The following is a 25,220-nucleotide window of genomic DNA, read 5'->3' as shown; positions in this document are numbered from 1 at the left end:
ACTAGCACCATGTGACTAGTATATAAAAAAATTGAAATATATTAACTTAGTAGACAACTAACTTTCATTTGTCCAAATGCTAAGCCTGTCATCAAATAACATCTGAATTACAGAAAAGCTCTCCTGATCTTGTAACTACCCCATCAGTCTAGGAATTAAGTCTTTCTTTGTTTTGTAAAGCTATAAAACATCAAGAAAATGCTTATAAGTGAATGTGAAATATGGGGCAACCTCAATTTGTGTTCTTAGGCCATGCTCACTCAAATTTGACTCTAGAATAAACTATCCCATAATTCATTTAAGGTAAGGGGTGTCATATCACCCCTACCCCACTCCACCAAAAAGTAAAACAAAACAACAACAACAACAATAACACAACTATTCAATCAGTGTTTCTAAGGTGGTCAGAAAAGAAAGAACAGTGGTCGGTATGGAAAGGGTTAAGCCTTGACAAGCCTGATAGTAAGTCTACAATGAGTATTCTTGTTTCTTGCAGAAAGAGCCTCAACAATCAGTAATGTGAATAAGTTCTAAATTCTACAAAATATAGATTCCCTCATCATTGTCAAACTACTACTAAAGTTCTCACATGTCACAGGGAACAAAGAAAATATGCTACTGTTTGACAACTCAGCTTATTTTTAAGTCTTTATGTCATGTTCTAGTTCCTCTGAATGGCACAATAGTTCTATGTACTTGCTATTTAAAAACAGAGATTGATTTATTATTAATAGTTCCTAAGTGTAAATACAAGTGATTAATGTCTTTAGTAGATACCATCACGATGTTAATCTTTCTTGCTTTGGTTCAAAGCAGGGACAAAAATGAAGGAGAGAATCTTTTGCTAGTTATGAACCATCATTAGTTCCAGTGTGAGTGGACAATATTCAGTTAACTTCCTGATAACCTTTTCATACATTTGTGTTATACTTAATATTTAAAAGGAATGAATATAAAGGTGAATAACTACAATTTAGGATCATCAGGTGATAAACTTTAAGAAAATCACCTATGTATATTTAAAATACAGATATATTTATAATTGTAAATTACAGTGCTTTAAATGAATACAAGGGGAAAAAAAACCTCACAAAATTAGTGGCAATAGCAGCAACGGAAAAGATATTACTGTCCACAGATTATTTGGAAATGTAAAGGGATAGAGCAATTGTTGATACTTTTTGCTTTACTTTTGTTCTGGATATATATATATATATATATATATATACATATATATATATATATATATCCCAAAACTCAAATGATGACTTCATCTCATCTCAGTCTTATGTCTCAGTAAAGCCCTATGATAAATGTCTCTGGTGTTCAAGTACCTTCCCCAAGTAGGAAGCCAGCGGGGATAATTTTTATCAATGTGCTCCAGTATTGAGACTTCCCCAGACAAAACTAGTGAAGATCTTCTCAAGGCTGGAAAACCAGTTGAAGCTGCCAGGTATTTAGTGCTCTAGAGAATTCTGTCCTGCAACAAGCGGGATTCTGAGTTATAAATAGTGACAATGAGAAACAGAAGTCAAAGCACAATGAGCTGGGACAGAGCTGTATGGGATGCTCTGTGCTTGGTAGCCTGTTCTTGGCTGCCCTTCCCCAGTCAGAGCTGTACTACTGTCATTCTTATATTTCTCAAGCACCCAGCACAACCAGATCATTGGAAAGCACTATCTATTGATAGTGCTTAGTTTGGTGTGTTTTTATTGTCTTCTCTGGTAGTAAACTGACCCTCTAGAATGAATACTTTCTGGCTTGCTCAGTCTCTGATGCTTTCAATTCAACTGTTTCTCAGTGTCTTTTTATCAAGTGACTATTTGTAATGTTCAAGCTGAATATTTACAATTTAACAAGTTGAGGACTTGACCTCATGGTGTTGCAGAAAATGAAAATAAAAATGTTAACAATGTTTATGATGTATCCATTCACTAGCAAATGTTCAGATACAAGCATTGTTTTGAGAACTTGGAACAAAGAATTCAAATCTTAAGCTTTCTCTCTCTTGTTCCCTAACTCATCACAGGGAAGGAAACAGGTCCTATAGCTACTGAAAACCATCCTCCCAAAATGTCAACTCTTTGTTTTGCTTTTTCTACACGGAGTAAAAGCAATGCTGGCCCCACTGAGGGTTCAGTATGTCTACACATGTCAAGTTTTAGCCCCTGCCCCTTTATACAGATTGTGGGGAACTTTACGTTCTTCACAGAGTTTAGGATGCCACTAACTTTTGTTGTTGTTGTTATATACTCCTCTATATAGCAAAGTTCACCCATTATTTTGTACTATGTAATTTTTTCATAATAATCTCTTAGACAAGGATGGTTATAGAATAAGCATTTGGAGTGATAGCTTTCTAAGCCTGGAGACTTAGTTAACTTCTTTCAACTTGATCCCTCTGTTCTTCATCAAAGCAACCATAATTGCAATGAAGCTTGCTTTTGATTGTTGGCTTACAGGAATAAATATGGGTGGAATGCATGTGGTGTTTCAGCCATTTTTGACCCAGCCCTGCTGTTTTCATCTCAGGGCACACACCTCAGAGCTTGTATTTTTTCATAGCAAAGATACAGAAAGATACAGAAATATTGAGGCAGGGAGGACTTAAGCACAACCTGAAGGTTTCACTCCTGGGGAATTTGTGTTCAAAGGGAACTTGGCAAGGAAATAAAAATGATTCTAATGTTTATACGAAATAAGTGGGACCCATGGATCCAGGTTCTCAAATCTGAAGGGACAGTGAGCTGCATGCCTCACCTCACAGTATGCTATGCACAGTGAGGCCAGGCTTTCCAAGCCCAGTTGCTTGTGAGAGAGAACTTTCTGACCATCTTGGAAGCAGGCATGTGATGCTCAGTTGTAGTTCCAGCACTAAGGAGCTTGAGTTAAGGGGACCAGAAATTCAAGGTTTCTCAGCTACCTAGCAAGTTTGAGGTCAGCCATGGTCATAGGAGACTGCATAAACAAAGCTATTCATCCCCAGCATGACATGTTGACACACACATGCATTCCTAACATTTGAGAAATGGTGGCAGTAAACTCAGGACTTCAAACCAGCCTTGGTTATGTAGCAAGGACTCAGCTTGGGTTTCGTGAGAGCTATTCCACTCAAAGCCAAACAATTTTTTTTTGTTGTTTGTTTTTTGTTTTTTTTTTTTTTTTTTTTCCTTGAGCACAGGTAACTCCACGTGGTCTCACATCCAAGTACTAACTAGACACCACCCTGCTTAGCTTCTGAAATTAGGGGCACTTAGGGTAGTATGGCTGTAGACAGAAAATTCTTACCGAAGTCAAGGTTTTTCTCCTGCCTGTCTTCCAAGTTTCTGGGTGCCCAATTATTTTTCTTTCTGCCTGCTGGGGAACGAGCAGGGGCTGCCTGTGTCCTCAGACATCAGTCAGTATCTCAAGACTGCAAGGACCATTTTCTGCTTGGATTAAGAAATACAAGACTAAACTTGGGCAGGACACCCACACCTTTAATCCCAGCACTTGGAAGGTAGAGGGAAGGTAGGGACAGGCAGACCTCTGAGGCCAGCCTGGTCTACAAAGTGAGTTCCAATCAGGACTACACAGAGAAACCCTGACTGGAGAAAAGAAAAAAGAAAAAACAAAAACAAATCCACAACACTTCTACTTCACATGTGGACTTGAATTGTAGGAACTTAATTGTCTCACCTCAATGCTTCAGTTTGGTCAGTCTGTCTAGTGAAGGCACACACCATCCTTGTTCACTGTTTTACTGACCCTCAATTCTGATTCAATGTCCAAGTCTTGCTATCCTGAAGAAAAAGTTGATGAGTTGGTTAGGTTCCACATAATCTCCATTTCCATTGATTTTGGGAAACTAGGGGCCCCAACTTTCATTTGCAAATTAAGGGATCTATTTAATATCCATTGCAATCTCTTGATGCCTTGGGTCAATAGTATCAACTTAAAACAACCTTCTGACAGTTTACACTGACAGGTTATTCTGCTTATACTGGCCAGAACTCATTTCCTTACTTGTCCAGTAACGTTCTAGGTGGCCAATAAACTTAAATCTCAAATGATTTTTCCTAGCTAAAGCCTGCAAGAAGACTAAGTTGAGGGAAGACTTTCATTATTCTATTTGGTTCAACTCTTTCTCTGAAACAGTGGGGGCTCTGAAAAGAGCCTTTGGGTTCGGAAGTTTCGGTCGTCAAATTACTTTCCCTTGGCCTTGTGGTGGCTCTCAGTCTTCTTGGGCAGCAGTACCGCCTGAATGTTGGGCAGGACCCCGCCCTGCGCGATCGTCACACGGCCCAGCAGTTTGTTGAGCTCCTCATCGTTGCGGATGGCCAGCTGCAGGTGGCGCGGGATGATGCGAGTCTTCTTGTTGTCGCGGGCCGCGTTGCCGGCCAGCTCCAGGATCTCGGCAGTCAGGTACTCTAGCACCGCTGCCAGATACACCGGGGCGCCGGCGCCCACCCGCTCCGAGTAGTTGCCCTTGCGGAGGAGGCGGTGCACACGGCCCACGGGGAACTGAAGGCCGGCCCGGGAGGAGCGGGTCTTGGCCTTGGCGCGAGCCTTTCCGCCTTGTTTACCGCGTCCAGACATGGTAAAGATATACAAGGTAAAGCAAAAAAGCACTAAAGTCCTAAGCCTCCTAAGATATGGCTCCTTTTATAGTCGGTTCCTGGATAGTAAAAGCAACTACTTGATTGGATACAATTGGCTCAGAGATACAGCCAATAAAAAGGCTGGGTTTCACATCCTCATTTGCATACTCCCACCCACGAAGTCACCGTTTTTCCTTCTTCCAATTAGCTAAGATTCATTCGAAATCCCTCATTAGCATAAATGCCCTATAAGTAGGAGAAGTCCAATTCCACCCCACATTGTGTTTCCGGTGTTTAGAGATTTAAGATGCCTGAGCCCGCAAAGTCCGCCCCTGCCCCGAAGAAGGGCTCCAAGAAGGCCGTGACCAAGGCGCAGAAGAAGGACGGCAAGAAGCGCAAGCGCAGCCGCAAGGAGAGCTACTCGGTGTATGTGTACAAGGTGCTGAAGCAGGTGCACCCGGACACGGGCATCTCCTCCAAGGCCATGGGCATCATGAACTCGTTCGTCAACGACATCTTCGAGCGCATCGCCGGCGAGGCTTCCCGCCTGGCGCATTACAACAAGCGCTCGACCATCACGTCCCGGGAGATCCAGACGGCCGTGCGCCTGCTGCTGCCCGGGGAGCTGGCCAAGCACGCCGTGTCCGAGGGCACCAAGGCTGTCACCAAGTACACCAGCTCCAAGTGAAATGAACGTCCCAAGTAAGCCTATTATGAATTCCAAAGGCTCTTTTCAGAGCCACCCACCTTTTCAAAAAGAGTTGTGGTCAAACACTGCGTTCAATTTATTAAGGTTATGGAATCTCTCATTTAATCCGCCAGTTTTAATTTCTGTTATTTCTTAGCTACAGTTGCTTTGTTAGCTGTATTTTGAGAAATGTTTAGTATGGGGTTCACTTTCAGAGCCTTGTAGTGAACGTCATTTCCGTTTTCAGTCCACCAGAAGGAACATAGTTCTTGAACAAGGGTGACCGATTAGGGAGACAGTAAATAGACATATCCCCCGCCCTTTGACCATTGGGGCGGGGAATATGTCTTTAAAAACACTGGTTCTGAATGGCTTGTTTTGGGAAGAACTGCCTTCAGGTTTGCTTTCATTTTGAAATAGGCTCTTCTAAACAGGAAGAGCCGGTTTCAAAAGACAGCGTTTTCATATTTGTAGATCTAACAACATACATCAGATTACAGTTTTACTTAACCTAAGACCCTCAGCATCTTAGCTTAATAGGGTATAATATGTGGTCTGGCATCAAACAATCTCTCCGACACGGACAATCGCCGACCTGAGGTTGTGGTTAGAAATGGAACACTGAATTGTTCAAACGCAGATATAGACATTTGTCACATATTACAGCACTTTGGCCAGGCTATATTCATTTTCACAGTGACATGAACGCATAAAGGAGTGAGGGGAAGAACCAAAACGGCCAGTGGGGGGCGGGGTAAAGTGGAAGGAAGCCTAAGACTTGAGGAAGAAATGCCTAAATGAAAGCCTTGGCTGTGAAAGCTGATTTAATCCATAATACTTCAGAGTCCTCAGAGGATTTTTTTTTTTTTTTAATTCCTCGGCTTGTCCATATGAAGGACTAATGTCAATTCCACACCCTAACCGCCCACTGAAGATTTCTGGCCGTGTAAGTATTGGCTGTGATTAAAAGCACTGTGCTTCCTTGATCGAAACCCATTTCTTTTATAAACTGTCGTGCCGTTTCAAAGAAAACAGTTGTGTAGTTTGCCCTCTTCCCTGATACAAGTCAGCTATACTAATCACCCCCCCCCCCACCCACATCATTTATTTCTAGAAGCTGTGCTAGATACTTTATGTCTACATTTTAAGCCAGTCGTGTGGGGACCCCCTCAGCCTTCTGGAGCTTTTGTATGCCCCTTCATGCTGTAGCTTTGTTCTTGCACAACTCTCCTGACTTTTCTGGTTCTCATTTGGATAAATTGGTGTCAAAGGACCACAAATCTGGCTCAAAAGGGTATAAATGGTTTCCGGGGTTGGAGGGATTTGATACTCTGCATTTGACAACAGTTCGGAGTTGGTGATTTTGGATCTCTCCTTTGGTGAGATTCATTTTGTTTCTTTGTGTCACTTTTTTTTTTTTAATCTTAAAAACGTTGTGTGCTACTGTGTGTGTGTGTGTGTGTGTGTGTGTGTGTGTGTGTGTGTGTGTGTGTGTTGTGATGTGTAGTGCTTGTATGAGTTCAGATGGTTTCCGGTTTGCTCAAAAATAGCATGCCTGTGTGAAAGAGAATATAAATATAAAGTAGCTGCCTCCAGTAATAATTTGAATTTTAATAGAGTATAAACCCAAACGAGACAGTTCCTGACAAGAAGAAATCAGTGAAACAGTGTGCTGTCTTAGAATCTCTGAAATCTATGATTTGGTAATTCTGTGCCTGCTTGTCAAATGCAGGCAGTATTATTGGCAGAAGGGGTTAATTGCAAGGCTTCAGAGGGGAGTGAGAAACAACATAAACATGCCAGCTTAGGCACAAAGGTTGCTTCTACTATGTAAAACAGTATTACTTAGTGAGTTTATTATAAGGGATATGGCATAGCAGTGGAATTTCTACCAAATTTGAAAGAGGACCAGATTTGAAAGAGTACTCCTAACCTGAAATACTCCTGTTCCTGCTCCCCACAGGATCTTTGACTTAAAATAGATACCTTTGTTTCTTTAATCAGAATACTTCAGTAGATACCTGTATCTTCCTTCACCAACCAACCACCAGTCCTCCCTTTTATTCTGCCTAACTCCTAACTTGTACAACTGCTGTGAATGTTTCCTATTAGGAGTGCAAGTAACTTTTAGCACATTGTCTATGTCAGGAGGGAATGAGTAGATTACAATGTAATTTAAATATTAATTGGTTCATATACAGTTTTAAAACATCAACTTTAATTAAAAACTCTTTATTATTGCAAATTATTCCATTCTTAGGCTTTAAATTAAGGTGTGACTTCACATACATAATTGCATTTGCACTTTTTTTTTTTAATTTACTTCATAGTTAGAATTTTGGCTTAATTGTGTTTAGATGGATCTTTTATCATAATGTAAAAGTGTTATGATAATCTAGTTTACAGAAATCTAGGGCTTATTTTATAAAGAAAAGACTACCTTAAATTTACCAAATTTTCCCACTAGACTTATTTAGTTGAATAAAATTACTTTTAATTATAAAAAAATTTAACTTATATTGAACTAAATGAAATCATAAAGTAAATTTTTAAATAGAAAAAAGTTTATATAATAAGTGATAAGGATCCAACATGTCAGATTGAAAATTGAGTTCCAAGGAAATAATTACATTAAGAATGAATTTAGGTGACTATTAAATCAAATTAGTACTTCATCATTGGATACTATATAATATTTAACTTAGAAGTTACAGAATCCAAGACATTGAAATGCTTGCTGCTGCAGAGGGGCCTAGCCCCCAGCAAGCTCTTATCTAGGTCACAGAAACTCAAGAGGAGATGTGGACTAAGGCAAGCTACAGTCACACAGACACATAGGGCCAAAGTTTAATTCTTCATTTTGTTTTCCTCCCTGCTGGATGTTCTTTTTCTATTCTTTCTCTGTTTTGTTTTCCTACCCTGATGCTTCCCTTCTTCTTCCCAGTTGTTCTCCTTCTATCTCTTTCCTAATATTGTCCTTTATTTCTTTCCTGATGGTTCCCTTCTATTCCTTTCCTGATGTTTTTCCTTCTATATCTTTCCTTCTCCTATTTCTTGTTATCCCTTTTATACCACGTAAGACAAAGATTTTAATGGAAGAAAAGATTACCTCATAACTATAAGTCACATATTGAAAAAAAATTAAAATCTATATAAGAAATCATATTAAGATCACAAGTTACATGTTTCCCATAGAAGCTCACAGGTAGTTAAACATTTTTCTTTGTATTAATTTCCCCACTATAAAATCTTCACCCCATAGCAATAATTCTCTTATTATTGATTAACAAAGTTTTAAACAAACTAAGTATATTTCAGCCAGTTCCTTTTGTAATGGCAGGCAGCTATTTGTGGTTTTATTGTAGCAGATTTCTATTTTCTATGATAGAGAAACTTTATGTGAGTGGTCAGCTAAACATCTTCTTCAGTAAGTTACATGACCAAGGAACTCAGGCCCAACCTTGGGCATAGGGACATAATTGTTTCTTTAATCATCAGCCTGTTTTTCCCCAGGCAGAATTCTATATGGATCTATAATGTATGAAACTTCCCTGTTCTTATTTTCTGTCTTCTGCAAATCTCATATCTAACAAAGAGGAAGGTGTTTTCTAGCCTATTTTTGTCCTTTTTGGTATCTCTTAGTGGAGCAATTGGCAGAATAACCTAAACAATTTCCTTAATGATCTGTACTGTTTTAATCACCTGTATATTTTAGGCTAACTCAGAAAGTCCAATTAGGACATAGCTCTAACCATCATTACTCTTATAAAAATCATCTTTGTTATGATCTGCAAATAAATTGCCCATTGGGGAGTGGGATTACCCCAGGAAACAATCGCACTATATTAGATGCAGTGGAATCCCTTCATATAGTAAACACACCATGCCAAATACAGTAGGACTGGGAAAGCACCAAACAGTAGGAAGCATAGCAGAAGCAAGGGGAATTCTGGAAACAATGCTCCTGGAAGCTTTACCTCTCCAGGATGCACCCAGAGTAGGTTTGCAATCCTCTGGGCTGTATTCCATGATCTCCATTGCTGACTGTAGCACCTCTGATCCGGCAGTTTGTTCTGTGCAACTCTCCTATTGTTAATACAGGTTATAACAAATTAGAAAACACTATTCTTCCAATATAGGATGGCACCAACCTTTGCTACTTTAAATTTGTAGGACTCAAAGGTAGTAGAGATACACCATAGCCCTAGAGGTCCAGACAGGTTTGGGAATGGGGCTTGTTTGTGTATATATAAGGAAACATAATTGTTTGCTTTGTTTAAGGGCTGTCTTTAATTTCTACCAAGTTCCCTAGCTATAGAGGAAAACAAATAAGGATATAAGATAACGATTATGTCTACTTTCTGTTTTATGGAAGTTGGTAGGTAGTCTTAAGTAATATAGTAATTCAGTTTAGTACACAAGACTCTAAAGTGAGTCTGTCCCTGTTTACTTTTTATGTAGCTGGGATTTATCCTCATATTTTAATGTAAAGATAAGTTATTTACCACTCTTAAATTCAAGTTTTGTATTGGGATATTCACTTAGTTTCCTTCTGTGGCACTGACCACACCCATTGGGGGTGGAGCCAGGGGCGGAAGTGACTTGAGGAACTGGAGGAGGCACAGGAGAGGGCTCTCTTGCAAGCAAGCTACATGGGGACAGGAGGACTTCCGGAGGAATTCTTGGAAGCAGGAACTTGTTAGTGTTCATCTGTCTATGTTGTGAGTTACTTCTCCCTGAATAAACATCTGTTTGGCCTAATTGTTTATCCTGATCCTTATTAAACAGCGATAAAGTTTTAAGTTCACAATAATAAATTTGGCAGGATGAGTTTTAGACCCAAAACTTATTTTGGGGGTTTTCTCATCTATTTCTTGGTAACAAGCAATTACCCTCCCTCTTGCAAAGAAGGTTAGGATACTAAAATAATTGATCGTATTCCAGTTTCCAGGAACTATCTACTTGTAATTGATTCTTTAAAAATTATTTTTGAAGAGAGCATTGACTGAGGAAATAATTCCACCAATAAGGAGCTTGCTGTATTATATGAAAACCAAAGTTCAATTTTCAGGACTCATATAATATAAAATCTGCTGGGGGTATGGGAGGTGGTTTGTGCCTGTAGTCAACACAAAAAGAAATGTCTGCTAATAATTAACTGACTGTCCTTGAGCTATTGACAAATGCCACCGCACTGACCTTGCACAGTAAAATAATAATCCACTCAGAAAGATGGGATGAGGACTGAATGAAACAACAAATGAGGAATCCTGAACTGCCCCATACCAGTAAAACTGTGGCAAAGCACTGTTCCATGTTGAAAAAGGGGAGGCCTCTGGGGTTGAAACTTAATTCTCAGGCAGCTCATCACATGCTTAGGGGGAGACTTTTAAGCAAGTCACCCATTATTTCTGTGCCTCAGGATCTTCACCTGTACCTTGAGGATAATTGTGATAGCACCCACCTTCCAGGTATCTTCCTCCAAGTGTCTTCTCTGCAGGCATCTGTGTGGCTACTTTCTCCCTAGGGGGCATCAAAACCAAACTGCCCCTTTCCAATGGTTCTGTACAACATTGTACAATTCAGACTTGTCATTACTTGTCTGTAACCTCAGTAAACTCTGTCCTCTGGTTTAGTTACAACATTCCTAGGGTGGATAGCTCAGCCTACTTCCCAGTAGGCATACACACATGAAAACTGATCCAGTTTTCCAATAAATTTTAAAAATTCGTCTACTCTTCAAATACTGTTCTCCATGAGTGCAGATGTAAGTGAACAAAAACAGAAAGTGGGACAGGGAACATAAGACGGATGAAAAAGAGCTAATCTGAGGGACCCTGAGCATCCTGGAGAAGCAAACAATGGCAGGCTGGGAAATGAGGTTTGTGGGCAGAGGAGCATATGGATAAGCCAGCAAGAATGCTGGCTATGAGGTCCAGCTGTCTAGGACTCTTTGGGAAGCCAGCTAAGGTGCAGGAACTTGAAGGTGCTTGAGTTTGGTGGGGGACAGAATTTGTAATCACTGACTAGAACTAGGCATTAAGGTCTAGCTACGAAGGAATAATGGGAATCTGTGTTGCTTTGGATGAAATTGTTGAATTTGTTTCTGTCGATAAATATCAGACCAAATTGAGGTAAACAGTACTTGCTGCTATATTTACACGCTCTTGAAGCTTAGTGGGAAAGAGCAGATGCTTATTACTCCAATATAAGAAGTGTGATCATGAGGAAGAGATAGAGTTTGTGCCATAGACATTCTACTTTGTGCCTTGGATGCCCTTGGGTTTCAGACGTCACAGGCTAGCAGACATATTGTAACCAAACCTAGGAGTGATACATGTTGTTCAACCCACCTTTAATGGTCTTCAGTTAGCTCCAGCTACTACCAGGGAAACGAAGAAATGGAAACTAGTCACCCACCCATGTGGGAAATCAACAAGGTTCCATGGAAGGAGAGCAAAGACATGTCTGGTTCTTGGTCTTCCTCTTCTTTCCACCATTACCTGTTGGTGACCCTGCAAGCATCATGGCCTCAGGGAATACAATCTTTGAGAGACAAAGAATGCAACTTGAGTCAGTACCATCTTAGCAGGTGCTAGGACACACTTAAGTACAGTAAAACTTTGGGAAAAAAAGGTTTCCGCATGACAACTACCACAGCAAAGCTTTAGGCATAGTTACATAGAGACTTCTAGCAAAGTAGCAACAAACCTGAGACGTTTGCAATCTAAATGGGTTCTACTTACTGATGAACAATGCTCAGGGCAAGGGTCTAAAGAGGATTTAGAATAAGCATAAGGATAGATTTTTTGATGGAGGATGCAAACTACTGGGGACTTCTTTCATAACGATAGGTTCTGTTTACTGACACACAAAACTCAGGATTGGTGCCTAAACAATGCTCAGAATATCAGAGGATTCAGGAAGGCTGGCTCCATAGAATAGCAAAAAAGACCCCCAGGTTATCAGACAACATCCTCCGAGTGACCAGGCATCAGTCAATTTTCTTCATTTGAAGAAAATAAAGTCTGAGTGTTTTACAAGTCTGAGTCCACAATGCCTTCTTTAAGCTTTGCTTCCTACATTTACCCTTCTGTTCTTTATTAAAAAGGACCCTACAATGGCTTCACAGTTAACAGCATCTGCTGTGGCGTAGGTGAAGCCTCAGTGCTAGAGTGATTTAAGGAAGGAGCCTTTTCTTCTCTTACCCTGTGGGTTCACTGCTAAGGAGCCATCTAACTCCAGAGACTGTCTCAAGGGCAAAGGACTAAGTGCTCAACCTCATGGGACTTCAACCACAGCTGGGAAGACAAAGTGCAAGCAATGGTTAATCAAATTCTAGTTGTACAAATGTCAGAATGACCTAAATTCTGGAGAAAAGGAAGGAATAGAGCAGAGAAAGGGGGATTATGCATGGCCACAAATATAAAATCTAGGAACACTGATGCAAATGCTTGCTATAATTAGTGGTTAAATGTAGCTTAAATGTAGCATAGTGTGTGGGAGGCACTGTTCTAAGAGTTTTACTCAATTAATCCTCAGACAATACAATGTTAGCTGGAGGAATGCTTGAGGGATTAAACCAGTAAAGAAAACAAGTACAGACTGATTAATTCTATCTTTGTACTATTCTGAATGTATGTCTTTATTTCCCTGCTATTGTTTGTACTGCCTTAATTGTTGGTGTGATGAGAAGTAGGTATAAAGATGAATGTGAACTTGAAAGGCGAGCTGTGGTTCTTTGCAGCACAGTCCTTTAGTTTATATTTATTCGTGTGTGTGTGTGTGTGTGTGTGTGTGTGTGTGTGTGTGTGTATGTGTGTGCAAAGATGTGCGTGCCTGTGCATACAAGCTAAGAGAAGAAAGGCTTGGGTGTCCTCTTCTAGCAGGGTCTCTCTTCACTGAGCCTGTATCTTGGGACTCCTTGGCCAGGCTAGAAGCCAGAAAGCCCTACCCATCTCTCTGTCCCTGCCTCTATGTAGAGCTGGGGTTAGAGGCATTTGTGGAAATGTCCAGCTTGCTGTGTAGATGCTGAGATCCAAACTCTTATCCTTATTATTGCAAATCCTTATTTTTTTATTTAATTTATTATTTTACATGTCGATCCCAGTTCCCTCTCTCCTTCCCTCCCTTCCTTTTACCCTCTCTGACCTCTCTCATGCACCCTGACCACCCTCCCCTGCCATCCCCCCACCACAATATCATATGTAGGGGAATGCCATCCAGTTGGGGTCATGTAGATCTGACAGGTCATGTGAAGTAGGGACTAGGGCTTCTCTCCTGTCTCTAGGTTAAGGCAGTTATCTCTCCATGGGGAATGTGTTAGCAAGGTCCTTTTGTGCACCAGGGATACATCCTGGTTCCACTGTCTGAGGTCCCTTAGACTGCTCAGTCCTTCTGGCTGAGACCCATATTCAGGGGGGCCTGGGTCAGTCCCTTGCTGGATTCCCAGCTATCAGTCTGGGGGCCCTTTAGCTCCTCCTTGTTCAGGTCAGCTGTCTCTATGTGTTTCTGTAACCTGGCCTTGTCCTCTCCATCTGCATCTGGGTTCTAGTTCGACTCAGTGTTTAGTTATGGATGTTTGCTTCTGTTTCCAACAGGTATTAGGTGAGGACTCCATGGATAAGTTAGTTGTTGATCTCACTATCCGGGAAGGGCCAGCCCACAGGTATTAGAGAGAATTCTTTGCTGTGTGAACCCTGTATACATTTCTTGCACTGGACTTGGACATGATGAAAGCATACCTTAAGATATACCTTTGTTTACTTTCAAGAGGAAGAGAAAAAATATAACATTTTATAACACCCCTCAAATGGGTTTAACATTTGGGGGGCACTTTTCCATTAGATAGTTTCCTTTATTGTAAAGGAAGGTAGAAGTGACCTCTCCCACAGCTGCCTCAAGAGATGAGCATTTGAGAGAATGAAGTTTTCTGGAAACTCAGTGCCTGCCTCACGGTGGGAATAACAAACACTACTTCTTCCCACTTTTGTCATGCAAGGACCCTTGCAGTCCTGCACACACAGACAGCTCCACAGCTCCTGTTCATGCCAAGGCTCTCACTTTATACTATCCCCATACCTGGGCAGTGCCACCCCTTCCCTTAGGGAACAACCCTCACTTTCTTTTTTTTCTCCTGAGTCATTCCTACCCTTCAAGGCTTCCATCAAACAGAACTCTCAAGCACTAACTGGACAATTCCATTAGTTCTTTAGTGAAACCAGGCTCAAGTAGTACAAGGAGCAGCTTTACTGCAGAGGCCCAGCATCTGTCAGCACCTGGGGAAAACAGTGTCTCTGTTGCTGAATTCCATCTTCTCTAATCAGGAGGAGAGCAGCTATAGTTATGGCATACTGTGGTTGTGATGACTAAATGCACTGAATGGTATTTATAGGCTTCTCAGAGCACTACCAGTCTCTCAGAAAAACCAATATATGTTAATCCCCATTGTCATTTTCCTTCAGGTAGAGCAGCAGGCATCTGCAGAATAGCCAGAGTGAGTTAACCTTTCTCTTTCTGTCTCTTTACAGGAGGAGTAGACCAGACGACTTTTCTACCACTCTTCAGTGCTGGAAGTTGTTTCATTTGACAAATGGGACAATGGAAATGGGTGGAGATTAGTGGCTTTATTTCCAAAACTTGAGGAACAACTAATAAGCATCTGGCTAAAAATTCTATAAAAAAAATGTTCACTGTAGAAATTTGTGATAAGAAAGTAGAAAATTAAAATATTCTTAGCAAAATTACTAGCAAAAGAAACCTTTTAAAATTTTGCATGTGAATATATGATGTACATTAATAAAAATGTCATGTAAAGCAAAAATGCTTCACAAGTATGTAATTTTAATTAGCTAAGTATGGTTAGAAATTGTGATTTATGGGGGTATAACTTTTTATGAATGAATTACTAGCTATGTAACTACTTTTGTCTTTTTAGTTACTTTGAGACCCTATTTTTGTAGAATATAGAGCATGCAAATCATTTATAAATCCTCCCATTTTTATTCTTAAGAAGAAAAACTTAAGTCAACCAACTGAGGCTAAGGATGTAGCTAGTGTGCATGCCTGACATGTGCAAGGCCCTGTGCTCAGTCCCCAGCAGTATTGTTTGAAAATAAAAAGAAAGAAGAGAAAAAGCTAGGCAGGTATGGTGGTGATCACCTCTAACCCTATGACTGACAGGGGAGGCTAAAACAAAAAGATTGGGAGTAGAAGGGCAGCCTAGGCTACGTAGTGCTGCACTGTGAAACAAAAAACAACCCTGGATGGGTGTGTGTATCTGCGATCATTTTTAGCTGCCTGAGGCAAAATACGAATCCAAGTACTTTTTCTGGATTTTCAATTATAGAACCCAAAAATTCATTATATTTGCCAGTGCCATGTTACTTTTAAAACAACAGAACAATATGCTCTGCCAGTCTGTAAAGTTCTACCTGATGCCTGTATGGCACTGACAGTTAATGGCAGAGAAAGTCTGTTGGTGATCAAGGGTCAGAGAAACCAAACTGATATCAAATCCATAGGGTGCCCAGAGGGACACACTTATTTTCACAGTGGAAGATCACACTGCACTGGCAAGGTAGAAATCAGTCTTGTGACTTTCAACTGGTAGCTTTTTTTTTTTTTTTTTTTTAATTTTCCCAAATTAAACACACTAGAATCAAATGTATGAATTTAGGTACTTTATTAAGATACTCTTGTTTTCTAAAATGTGTGTGTGTGTGTGTGTGTGTGTGTTTGTGTGTGTGTGTGAGAGAGAGATAGATGAGAGAGAGAGAGACAAACAGAGACAGAGAGGAAATGAGGGAGAGGGAAGAAGGGAGGGAGGAAGGGGGAAAGATTTTATCATCTTGCAATCAGAAATTTGATGCCTTGTCCTTATACTTTTTCTTCAGAAATATTTCAGATGCCGACTTTTTCCCACACTGCCTTTTAAATTCTAAGGTTCCTGAAAGAGTCCCAACCTTATACACTCAACCCTTTTCAGCAATGGTGTTGTTTATGCAAAATATATAAAGCTTAGATATATATTACTATAACATAATTATTAATTTCCATGAACTTCTGATGGCTCATGGACCAGAGAACTATCAGCTCAATTTTGATACAAGCATTTAGGGACCTTCACAAAATATCCCTAATGGATTTTCTTTGTGTTGAGATACTGAGATTTGGTGATAAAAGATAGAAAGACAAAAAATTCAAGAGACATGGGTAGGGAACCTACTTAGTTAAGGTTTTTATTGCTATGAAGAGACACCACGAATAGTAACTTTTATAAAGAAAAACATTTAATTGGAGGGATTAGAATTTCAGAAGTTTAGTCTATTATGTTCATGGTGTGATATGGTGGCATTCAGGCAGACACGGTGCTGGAGAAGAAGCTGAGATTCCTACATATGGACTTGTAAGCAACAGGAAGTGGTCTGAGATTCTGGGTGTGGCTTGAGCATGAATGAGACCTCAAAGCCCATCTCCACAGTGGCACACTTCCTCCAATAAGACCACACCCACTCCAATAATACCCACACCTCCTAATAGTGACATTCCTTTTGGAGGCCACTTTCTTTCAAACCACTATAGGAACCTTACCTCAACCTCATCTCCAAGGTCTAGTTTATGCTTTCCATAGTTTGGTAGTCAAGTTTCAATACAACCATCTCAAACAAGAGGAACACAACAGCTCACAAACTGCTTAAGGACAATGCATATGTGACCTTAGAGCACAGCTATCAGAGTTCCCCTCTCATTCCTAAACCTGAACAGTGTATCTTATAAACAACCCTATGTGTTTATTCACAAAAGGAAATTCTTGAAGAGAAACAAGTAACTACCTCATAAAATTTTACTTAATTTTTAAACTGCTTTATTACACTTTAAACATGGTTGAGCAATGTAACTTCAAAATACACATGCAAATATGTACATACACACTCACACAACACACACACACAACTCTTCCCTGTAGTGCTGGTCTTTGAACCTAGGATCTACTGCTTGGTTTACTACTGAGCTGCATCCCAACTGTTTTCAGTATGGTTTTTATTTTGAGATAGGATCTCATGAAGTTGACCAGACCGACTATGAACTTACTCTTCAGTCCATTCTTGCTTTGAATTTGGCCTCTTTCTCTAGCCTCTCAAGTAGCTGGAATTACAGTCTGCACACCAGGCCTAGCCACACAGTTACTGTTAAGACACAAGCACATCTCTTTTTCTTGAGACACAGGCATCTACCCACCCTCAATTTTTTTTTTAATTAATAAACATCAACTTTTTCTCATACTGTCTTATTATGAAATTCTTTTCTGTGGCATAAGTTAAAATCCCTACTTAACAATAGTAGACATCTTCCAAAAGAACTCAGGCTGAACAGCTAGCTGCATTGGGTCATGTTTTCTGCATCACACTACACCCTTGTCTTAGCATTCTCCATAATGGATTGGGGTCTATGCCTGCCTCCTCGTTGAGCATCATGTTCCCTCCTCCTCTTCCTTTGGCATGGTTTCATTCTTTAGCCCATGGCAATCCTCCTTCCTGCCTCAGCTTCCTTAGAACTGGAATTACAAGCATGTTGTTATTATGTCCATCTTTGAGCATTTATCTCCAGATATGTCCCATGGATAAGAGCTGAGAACATTTCTCTAACACTCCTGAACTACATCTACTGAAAGACCTGCGGAGCGTGGATCTTCACGCTCCCACTCAGGAATGACATCTCAAATCACTTATGAGAAGCGGTCTTGATGTAAAAGTATGAAGTCTTTTATATTCCAATTGCACTGGGGTCCACAGTCATAAGCCAAGCAGGGGTAGAGGACAGAGGACCCTGAGTACAGAATTGAGACAGTTTTTATAGGGTTACAACAAAGCCTGCACATCTTAAACCAACCATCTCATAGCATCCAGAGCCCTCATCCAAGCCTGCTCTTTATAGACCAACCAGTTTTCTATAGCCCAGGAAGTCTGCATTTGCGTGGGCTCCTGGATGGGGTGACAGAGCTCACGTACTCACAAGTCCTGTCATAAACAGCAAAGAATGTAACCTTTTGCCTAGTTACTGACAGGGGGACCGGGTTTGGAATTTAAGATATTTAGGGCTTTTTTGGACTTCTACATTTCCTGGGGTCATTGGAGAGTTAGGCTGTATTTTTCCATCCTTACAGTACCAGCCTGGCCACATCTACCTGCCCAGCCACATTAGGATATTGTAAACTGTGATTCAGTGTTATAATATTATAGTTAAATAAGGGGTAGGCACTGTGCCTATTCCTCTAGGGGTAGATAAGACAGAGGAAGTAGGATACTTATGGCCTTCAGTTGGAGAAAGGAGAGGCAAACTGGGTTGAAAAACACCCTTGAAGTTTGGCTACACAGGTGCCATTGGTGAGACGTTTATAATCAGATCTCGGCAGTTTCTCTTAAGATCTGCGTGAAGTAACACGCCTCTCAGATGCTCTGTGGAGTGTTTATTAGGCCTTGCTCCCTTCAAGAAGGCGTCACTCTGGAGTTTTGGGACAATTCTAGGAACACCGTCTAATTCCACAGTGAGACGGCTAAGACGTCTGTGTTACTTACGTCACATATATAAACAATTTTGATAAGAATTAGGGCCTGAATAATTGATTTTCTTCACCAGTTAGAAGCTACATATATAGAAGACCCCGCTGAAGACGTTGGATACATTTTCTACCAAAAATTACTTTTGAATTTTCAAGGAAAAGAGAAAGTTTTCTTCTTCTTCTTGAATTTGATTGAAAATCAAGGGCTTTTCCCACTGGTTCTGGCATGCAGGAACATTTCTCAGTAAAAGGTAAAAAGTTAGGTGGAATCCGAGTTCCCGTGGGTCACTTGGTGTCACAACCTTGGCATTTCTGCAGTGAGCACCTAAGTAAGTTTCCACTTTTGTGGGGAAAAGAAACACAAAGGCCCCCTCCTTCAGGGGCGGGGGAGGTGTCTGGGGATGCACCAATCACAGCGCGCCCTGCTCTATATAAGCCTCCCCCCCCACCCCAGGACCCCCTGCGCTGTCGCTCTTTTACTTTTTCTCACTGGGTGTAGGTCTTGAGTATTTCTTGGCTATGTCGGAAACGGTTCCTGCTTCCTTGAGTAGCCTTGTCCCAGGTCTTGTCGAGAAACCTCCATCTAAAAGGCGAGGGAAGAAACCTGGCCTGGCTGCTGCTCGCAAATCCCGGGGTTTCTCGGTTTCCAAGTTGATTCCCGAGGCCCTTTCGATGTCTCAGGAACGAGCGGGAATGTCTCTTGCCGCCCTGAAGAAAGCCCTGGCTGCGGCTGGCTATGACGTGGAGAAGAACAACAGTCGCATCAAGTTGGCCCTCAAGAGACTTGTGAATAATGGGGTCCTAGTGCAGACCAAGGGCACTGGCGCCTCTGGCTCCTTCAAGCTCAGCAAGAAGGCGGCTCCTGAGAACGCCAAGGGTAAGGTCAAGAAATCTGCTTCTGCCAAGGCTAAGAAGCTGGGCTTGTCCAGGGCCTCGAGATCTTCCAAGAGCAGTAAGACTAAGGTTGTCAAGAAGCCGAAGGCCACGCCGACGAAAGCATCCGGGAGCCGACCGAAAACCAAAGGCACCAAGGGTGTACAGCAGCGGAAAAGTCCCGCCAAGGCTAGAGCAGCCAACCCCAATGCTGGCAAGCCAAAGATGGTCCTGCAGAAGAACGACCTGAGGAAGGCAGCAGCCAAGAAGTGAGCTTCAAAGCCAGTTTTAAAAACCCAAAGGCTCTTTTAAGAGCCACTTCCATAATTTTTAAAATGGCAAAACACTTTAAACAAAAGTTAACGAGGTGGACAATCACTTTAGGTGGATCCGTCTTCTAAACCCTGGAGGACCCTAGAGCCTATTTACAAATTTGATTGTGTATTAGTGCTTTCACATTAGCATAAAGGTCACCATAGGTGTATTTTATCCTAGAAACGCCACCATATCAAGGACAGAAGTAGAGTAGTAGCTGCCACTTTGACCAAATTTACCCTTTAAAACGCCATTAACCGGTGTGCAGGCTTTAAAAGCATCACTAGGAACCCAGATGTTTAGACAGAAGCTAGAGGTTTTATGTGATTTTCTTGAGTTGAATTTTTAGGATTGAAAAATAGAGTGAACAGTTTCAAGAATCTTGGAAGAGTTTTGCTGTTTGTCAATCACAATCCATTTTTGTTCCGTTTTATAAAGTGGAACACTGTTGTCCTAACAGTTACAGTTGAAATGTTCTGTATATTTTGTGAAAATGACATAGGCTTCATGAGACTGACAATAACAGTATTAAAAACTAAGAACCCCATTCTTTTAGGAAAATGGTTTTATTCCTTAAGGAGTGCCATAAATATTAAATTCATATCCATCTGTTTTAGGCCTTGGTTTGAGGAGTGACCAAAGACTTGAGAGATTGTTTAGTCAAGATGCTCTTGAAGACCAGAGCTTGTATGTCTGAATACACCACAGATGGTTCACAACTGCAACTCCAGCTCAGGGGAATCTGATGCCCCTTTCTGGTATCCGAACAAACATGGCGCACACACATGAATTTAAAGTGATATAAAGCCGTCTCACAACTAAGAAGCTGGAGTATAAAATGGACCTCCCAATAAACAATATGTACTTGGCCTTATTAATTTCATACAATGAATAATGGCTAAACATTTAACATCAGTTTGTGTAGAACCAGTCCTTCCTTGCCCTTCTTAAATAATATGGTCCCTGACCTGAGTTTGCAATTTAGAGGGATGGTTACGAGAATACGCGTCACATAGCAAGGCAACGAATTAACTGACTGGTACCATGAAGTGCACTGACTGCGCCTTACATAGTGGCAGTGGGAATCTGACCTCATGCAACATACGGTAACGTTTGTTAACATTTCCAATTCCAAGGCAGTGCATTCAGCATTGCATTCACACATTACAATTTGACAATAGACGTTAGGATGGCTTGTAACTACTCCCTATTGCTGAACTCAGGCGTTTCAGTGTAGCATACGGAGCTTTCAACGTTCCCCACCTGACATTTCTCAAAACACATTAACCATCTCAGAGCCCTTAAGAATGATTTATAAAGGACTCGCACCACATAACTTTAAAACGTATCGGAAAATGTGCAACAACTCCTTGTTGAGTTTGTGGGTGGCCCTGAAAAGGGCCTTTTGCGACAGTGGAGAAAAGCGCGACAATGACTCAACCGCCAAAGCCGTAGAGCGTGCGGCCCTGACGCTTGAGCGCATAGACCACGTCCATGGCGGTGACGGTCTTGCGCTTGGCGTGCTCCGTGTAGGTGACCGCGTCGCGGATCACGTTCTCCAGGAACACCTTCAGCACCCCGCGAGTCTCCTCATAGATGAGGCCAGAGATGCGCTTGACTCCGCCACGGCGAGCCAGGCGGCGGATGGCGGGCTTGGTGATGCCCTGGATATTGTCACGAAGAACCTTGCGGTGGCGCTTGGCGCCTCCTTTGCCAAGACCCTTACCGCCTTTGCCACGTCCAGACATGACTGCACTGATAAAGACAGAAGCCAAACTTCTCTTTAAATAGACCTCTTACGGACCAAATTGAAAACCACAAGCGTTAGGCGTGGCTTTCTAATCAGGCCTTTCAAAGGGGGTGGAGCAAATAGGAGAAGTCATTATAACGAAAGGTTTTGATTGGCCAGCAATCTGCAGCTATTTTGCGCACTTACAGATTTCATTTTAGCGCAAAAATCTTCAATTTTGTTTTTCATTTGTTTTCTTTTCTTTTTTTTTTTTTTTTTGCGCGAAATGAAAGACTTGGTGCCATTACGCAAAGCAGGTATCCATATTTCACCTGTGTTTTTATTTCCATTTTTCAATGAAATTATTTGGTGGTTCCATTGTGGGGATGCACGTAAAATACCCAAAACAGTGAATTAAATATGTCGAGAACACCCTTGCAGGCAGTTTAAGCCAGTTCCTGACGCCATTGTTTGTAAATACAAAAATGTTGAAAAAGCATCTAAATTAAACCCTCAAGTTGTAGACTTCACAATTCCTCATCGCGAGTCAGACACCTAGTGTTGTGACTCCACTGACTGGGAAAGACTCTACAAAAAGATAAAGGCAGGTTATCGATTGCCCTTTTCTTGCTGTGTTCCAGTCTGTCTTGGTTCCGAGATTGTGTCCCTTCCACCCCTTACTAATCACAGCATGGCTTGCTCAGCTTTTGAAAAGAAGTGTTTTGTAGGTCTGGGAATTACAGTGTAGGGTTAATACTTGATTAAGGTCATTCATTACAAAGCCTACAGGGTTCTGGTGAAGATTGTGATAAGCTCATATTTTCTTCTTTCTTTCTTTCTTTCTTTCTTTCTTTCTTTCTTTCTTTTTTTTTTTTTTTTTTTTCCAAAGGCAGAGAGCAGACAGCATTAGCTCTTAATGTAGATTTATCGTTGGTTTTGGACTTCCAAATTTTAATTTAACAACGAGATAGGAGAGATGGCTCAGATGTTAAGGGCATTTGATAATCTCTCAGAGGTTCTAGATTTGATTTCTAGCACCCAAGTCCGGTAACTCCACTGCCAGGAATCTGACACTCTTTTCTGATTTCCGCAGGTGCCACTAGTGTAGGCAAAACACTCATACAAAAGAAAACAAAAATAAAATCCAAAATTAGATACCAATTTGGAGGCTTTTAGTTCCTGTCTCTTGTTAACCACCCCTACTACAAACACCTTATACCAGGAGCTCCAGCTAAATATGAATTAAAAACACATTCCGAAAGACATGTTTGGAAATATTTCTGATAAATTCCTAGGGCTATGGTTGATTTTGAAATGTTACAGCATATTTATTCCTCACCACAGAAGACATAAGACGTCTGCTACCAGGTAGCACTGGCAATTCCTTACATAGTTTGGCAAGAAATGGCAACATTGCTCTACCCCTGGCTTTCTTGACTTGGAGATAAGTCTTAGCACATAGTGGCTATGTGCTGAATTAAAATTCCAGCACAGTAATTTTCCAGCTATTAACTAGAAATTTCAAAGAGCAAGCTGATTAATCTCCACGCACAGATTTTCATGACATTGAAATAAAACCTAACACTGTCAAAAAGGCTCTTCCTCATAGAACTCTGGCGAAATTAACAGTGAGAGCATCCCAATATCCAGTAAATATTTAAGTAAAAGTACCTAAAATGTTAATTTTACAAAAAGTTGGGGGAGTACTTGCTTGACTATAGGAGGGTTTGGGTTTGATTCTCAGTACAGAAAATGAATTACTTTTAGAAAACATTCATTGCACAAAAGATGTTACTGGGACTGCAAATTCTTGTTCAGGCAAATAAGGAGGGTGACAAAGAAGCTTTTCCTCAAAACATTATTTTTCTCTTCCTCTACCTTGGACAGTTAATAAGAAACAGCAGACAGGGTACAGCCAGGGGATAACCAGTAATATATAAGCGAATGCGTATATCAAAGTACCCATGCTTCCTAACAATTGGCTCCTGGAGTCCTGAAACATTGCAGTGATAATCTGAATGTGAAAAGGATAGGGATTAGTCACTACCAAGTTATACTCCAAACCAATCAGGAAGATTTGAAATTTCAGCTGCCAGTCAGCTCACATACTTTCCATGTTAAGCTGTTCAGAGTGGCCTAATAGTTGTTTATTAAAAAAAACAAAAAACAAAAAACATAGATATTGGCTTAAAAGTTACACCATGACAAAATGTGGCACTGTACCTGCAACATTTTTGCTTGAAATGTGTCTGGGGAATGCAGGATGAGGAGAGCTGCAAGACGGTTAAGAGCTATCTCACTTTTCTATTGTAGTATTAGAGGAAGTGTTTCCAGGGTGGACCTCCCAGCAAGCATGCTGTTGAAGGAACCTTGGAGATCACTGGGTTGTTTGTTTGCAGTCTGTCCTGTTAGCAGTTCAGAACACCAGCCATTCCAGTATCTAGTACACAATTCTGTTTTCTATAATTTTCAGGCACTCTCTTTAAAAATACACACACACCTATCTTGTTATTTGTTCTTTTAAGAAAGCTTTGTGTAGCCCAAGCTGGCCTCCAACTCACAATGTAGCTGAGAATAAGCTGGATCTCTGGTGTTCCTACATCCACTTTTCAAGCACTCGTATTACAGGTGCCTAACGTACCTGGTGTTTTTCTGGACAAGAGTTGGCTGCTTCCACCAGCCTCTAATAAACATTTTACCTTAGGGATATGTCCTTATCCCCAACCACTTTGCAATCAGTTGTGATGTGTTGGAATGAGCCGCCAGGTGTCACCCTTCTCCAACCTAGCATATTATGTTAATGTTTAGCCAGAGGTGAGGGAAGATGGGAAACTTGAAATTTAAGTCTTAAATCTTTAAACGTAGTCCCTAAAATTTTATGAGAAAGTGAGAAATAATACTAAGAAACACACCAACGTGCTAATGCCCCATTTCTGCAGTCTAATTATTATATCATTTTTTTAGTTAATTGTAACATTTCCCTATGTGGTGGAGGAAGCCCCATGGCATTCTGCTATGTATAGACTGATATTTCGAGATAATAAATTACAGTGTGTTTTCAGCTCAGCTTGTAGATAAACACTTGCTTACATCTCAGACAATAATGTCATTACAGCAAAGGAAAACTATCTATCTATCACAGTGTGATGAAATAATTCTACAAAATACAAAGAAAAAAGTATAATCCCAAAACCTATAAGCCCAATTATGGTCAGTATAGTTTAAGGCAAGCCTGAACACCTTAGGACTATATGGTGCCCAAGTTAAAAAAATTAAACCAAACCAAAATAAAAATGTCCTTAACTACATTCATATGATGAGCAAAAATATCAGTAAAGCTGTGTTGTACAAAATACAGTGCCATATTTACCAAGCCATGTGTTTATTATTTGCATACATTTTGATGGGAGTGATACCTAGGCAATATGCTGGCTGCTAGTAGAGTGCATTACTCACTGAGGAAATGATAACTCT

General features: G+C 40.8%; 4 protein-coding genes across 5 annotated transcripts in view; 2 read left to right on the top strand and 2 right to left on the bottom strand.

Annotated features, from left to right (window-relative positions):
* Positions 1-4,185: 4,185 nt before the first annotated feature.
* Positions 4,186-4,579, bottom strand: LOC127229466 (histone H2A type 1-B). The gene has a single exon (XM_051194573.1). It carries the CDS (start codon positions 4,576-4,578, stop codon positions 4,186-4,188), a length of 393 nt encoding a protein of 130 aa, XP_051050530.1. The 5' UTR covers position 4,579.
* Positions 4,580-4,872: 293 nt separating this feature from the next.
* The window catches only part of LOC127229472 (histone H2B type 1-C/E/F/G/I), a 60,491-nt gene continuing 40,143 nt past the window's right edge, over positions 4,873-25,220 (top strand). Inside the window, exons 1-2 of one of the 2 annotated variants that reach the window (XM_051194579.1) lie at positions 4,873-5,282; positions 14,799-15,014. In XM_051194579.1, the coding sequence (XP_051050536.1) occupies positions 4,888-5,268 (381 nt within the window). In that variant the 5' untranslated portion in view covers positions 4,873-4,887 and the 3' untranslated portion in view covers positions 5,269-5,282; positions 14,799-15,014. Of the gene's footprint in view, positions 5,283-14,798; positions 15,015-25,220 lie in introns of those variants that run through there. The other variant, XM_051194580.1, reaches the window with a different exon arrangement.
* Positions 19,296-20,060, top strand: H1-6 (H1.6 linker histone, cluster member). The gene has a single exon (XM_051194570.1). It carries the CDS (start codon positions 19,349-19,351, stop codon positions 19,973-19,975), a length of 627 nt encoding a protein of 208 aa, XP_051050527.1. The 5' UTR covers positions 19,296-19,348; the 3' UTR covers positions 19,976-20,060.
* Positions 21,431-21,765, bottom strand: LOC127229479 (histone H4). The gene has a single exon (XM_051194587.1). It carries the CDS (start codon positions 21,763-21,765, stop codon positions 21,454-21,456), a length of 312 nt encoding a protein of 103 aa, XP_051050544.1. The 3' UTR covers positions 21,431-21,453.

Source organism: Phodopus roborovskii, unplaced genomic scaffold (genome assembly GCF_943737965.1).
Source record: "Phodopus roborovskii unplaced genomic scaffold, PHOROB, whole genome shotgun sequence".
In the NCBI taxonomy this organism is placed as follows: domain Eukaryota; kingdom Metazoa; phylum Chordata; class Mammalia; order Rodentia; family Cricetidae; genus Phodopus; species Phodopus roborovskii.
This window is presented reverse-complemented; position numbering and strand designations above follow the sequence as displayed.

Excerpts from the sequence above, each read along its gene's own strand:
- LOC127229466 (XM_051194573.1), bottom strand. The coding sequence starts at position 4,578 with ATGTCTGGACGCGGTAAACAAGGCGGAAAGGCTCGCGCCAAGGCCAAG.
- H1-6 (XM_051194570.1), top strand. The coding sequence starts at position 19,349 with ATGTCGGAAACGGTTCCTGCTTCCTTGAGTAGCCTTGTCCCAGGTCTT.
- LOC127229479 (XM_051194587.1), bottom strand. The coding sequence starts at position 21,765 with ATGTCTGGACGTGGCAAAGGCGGTAAGGGTCTTGGCAAAGGAGGCGCC.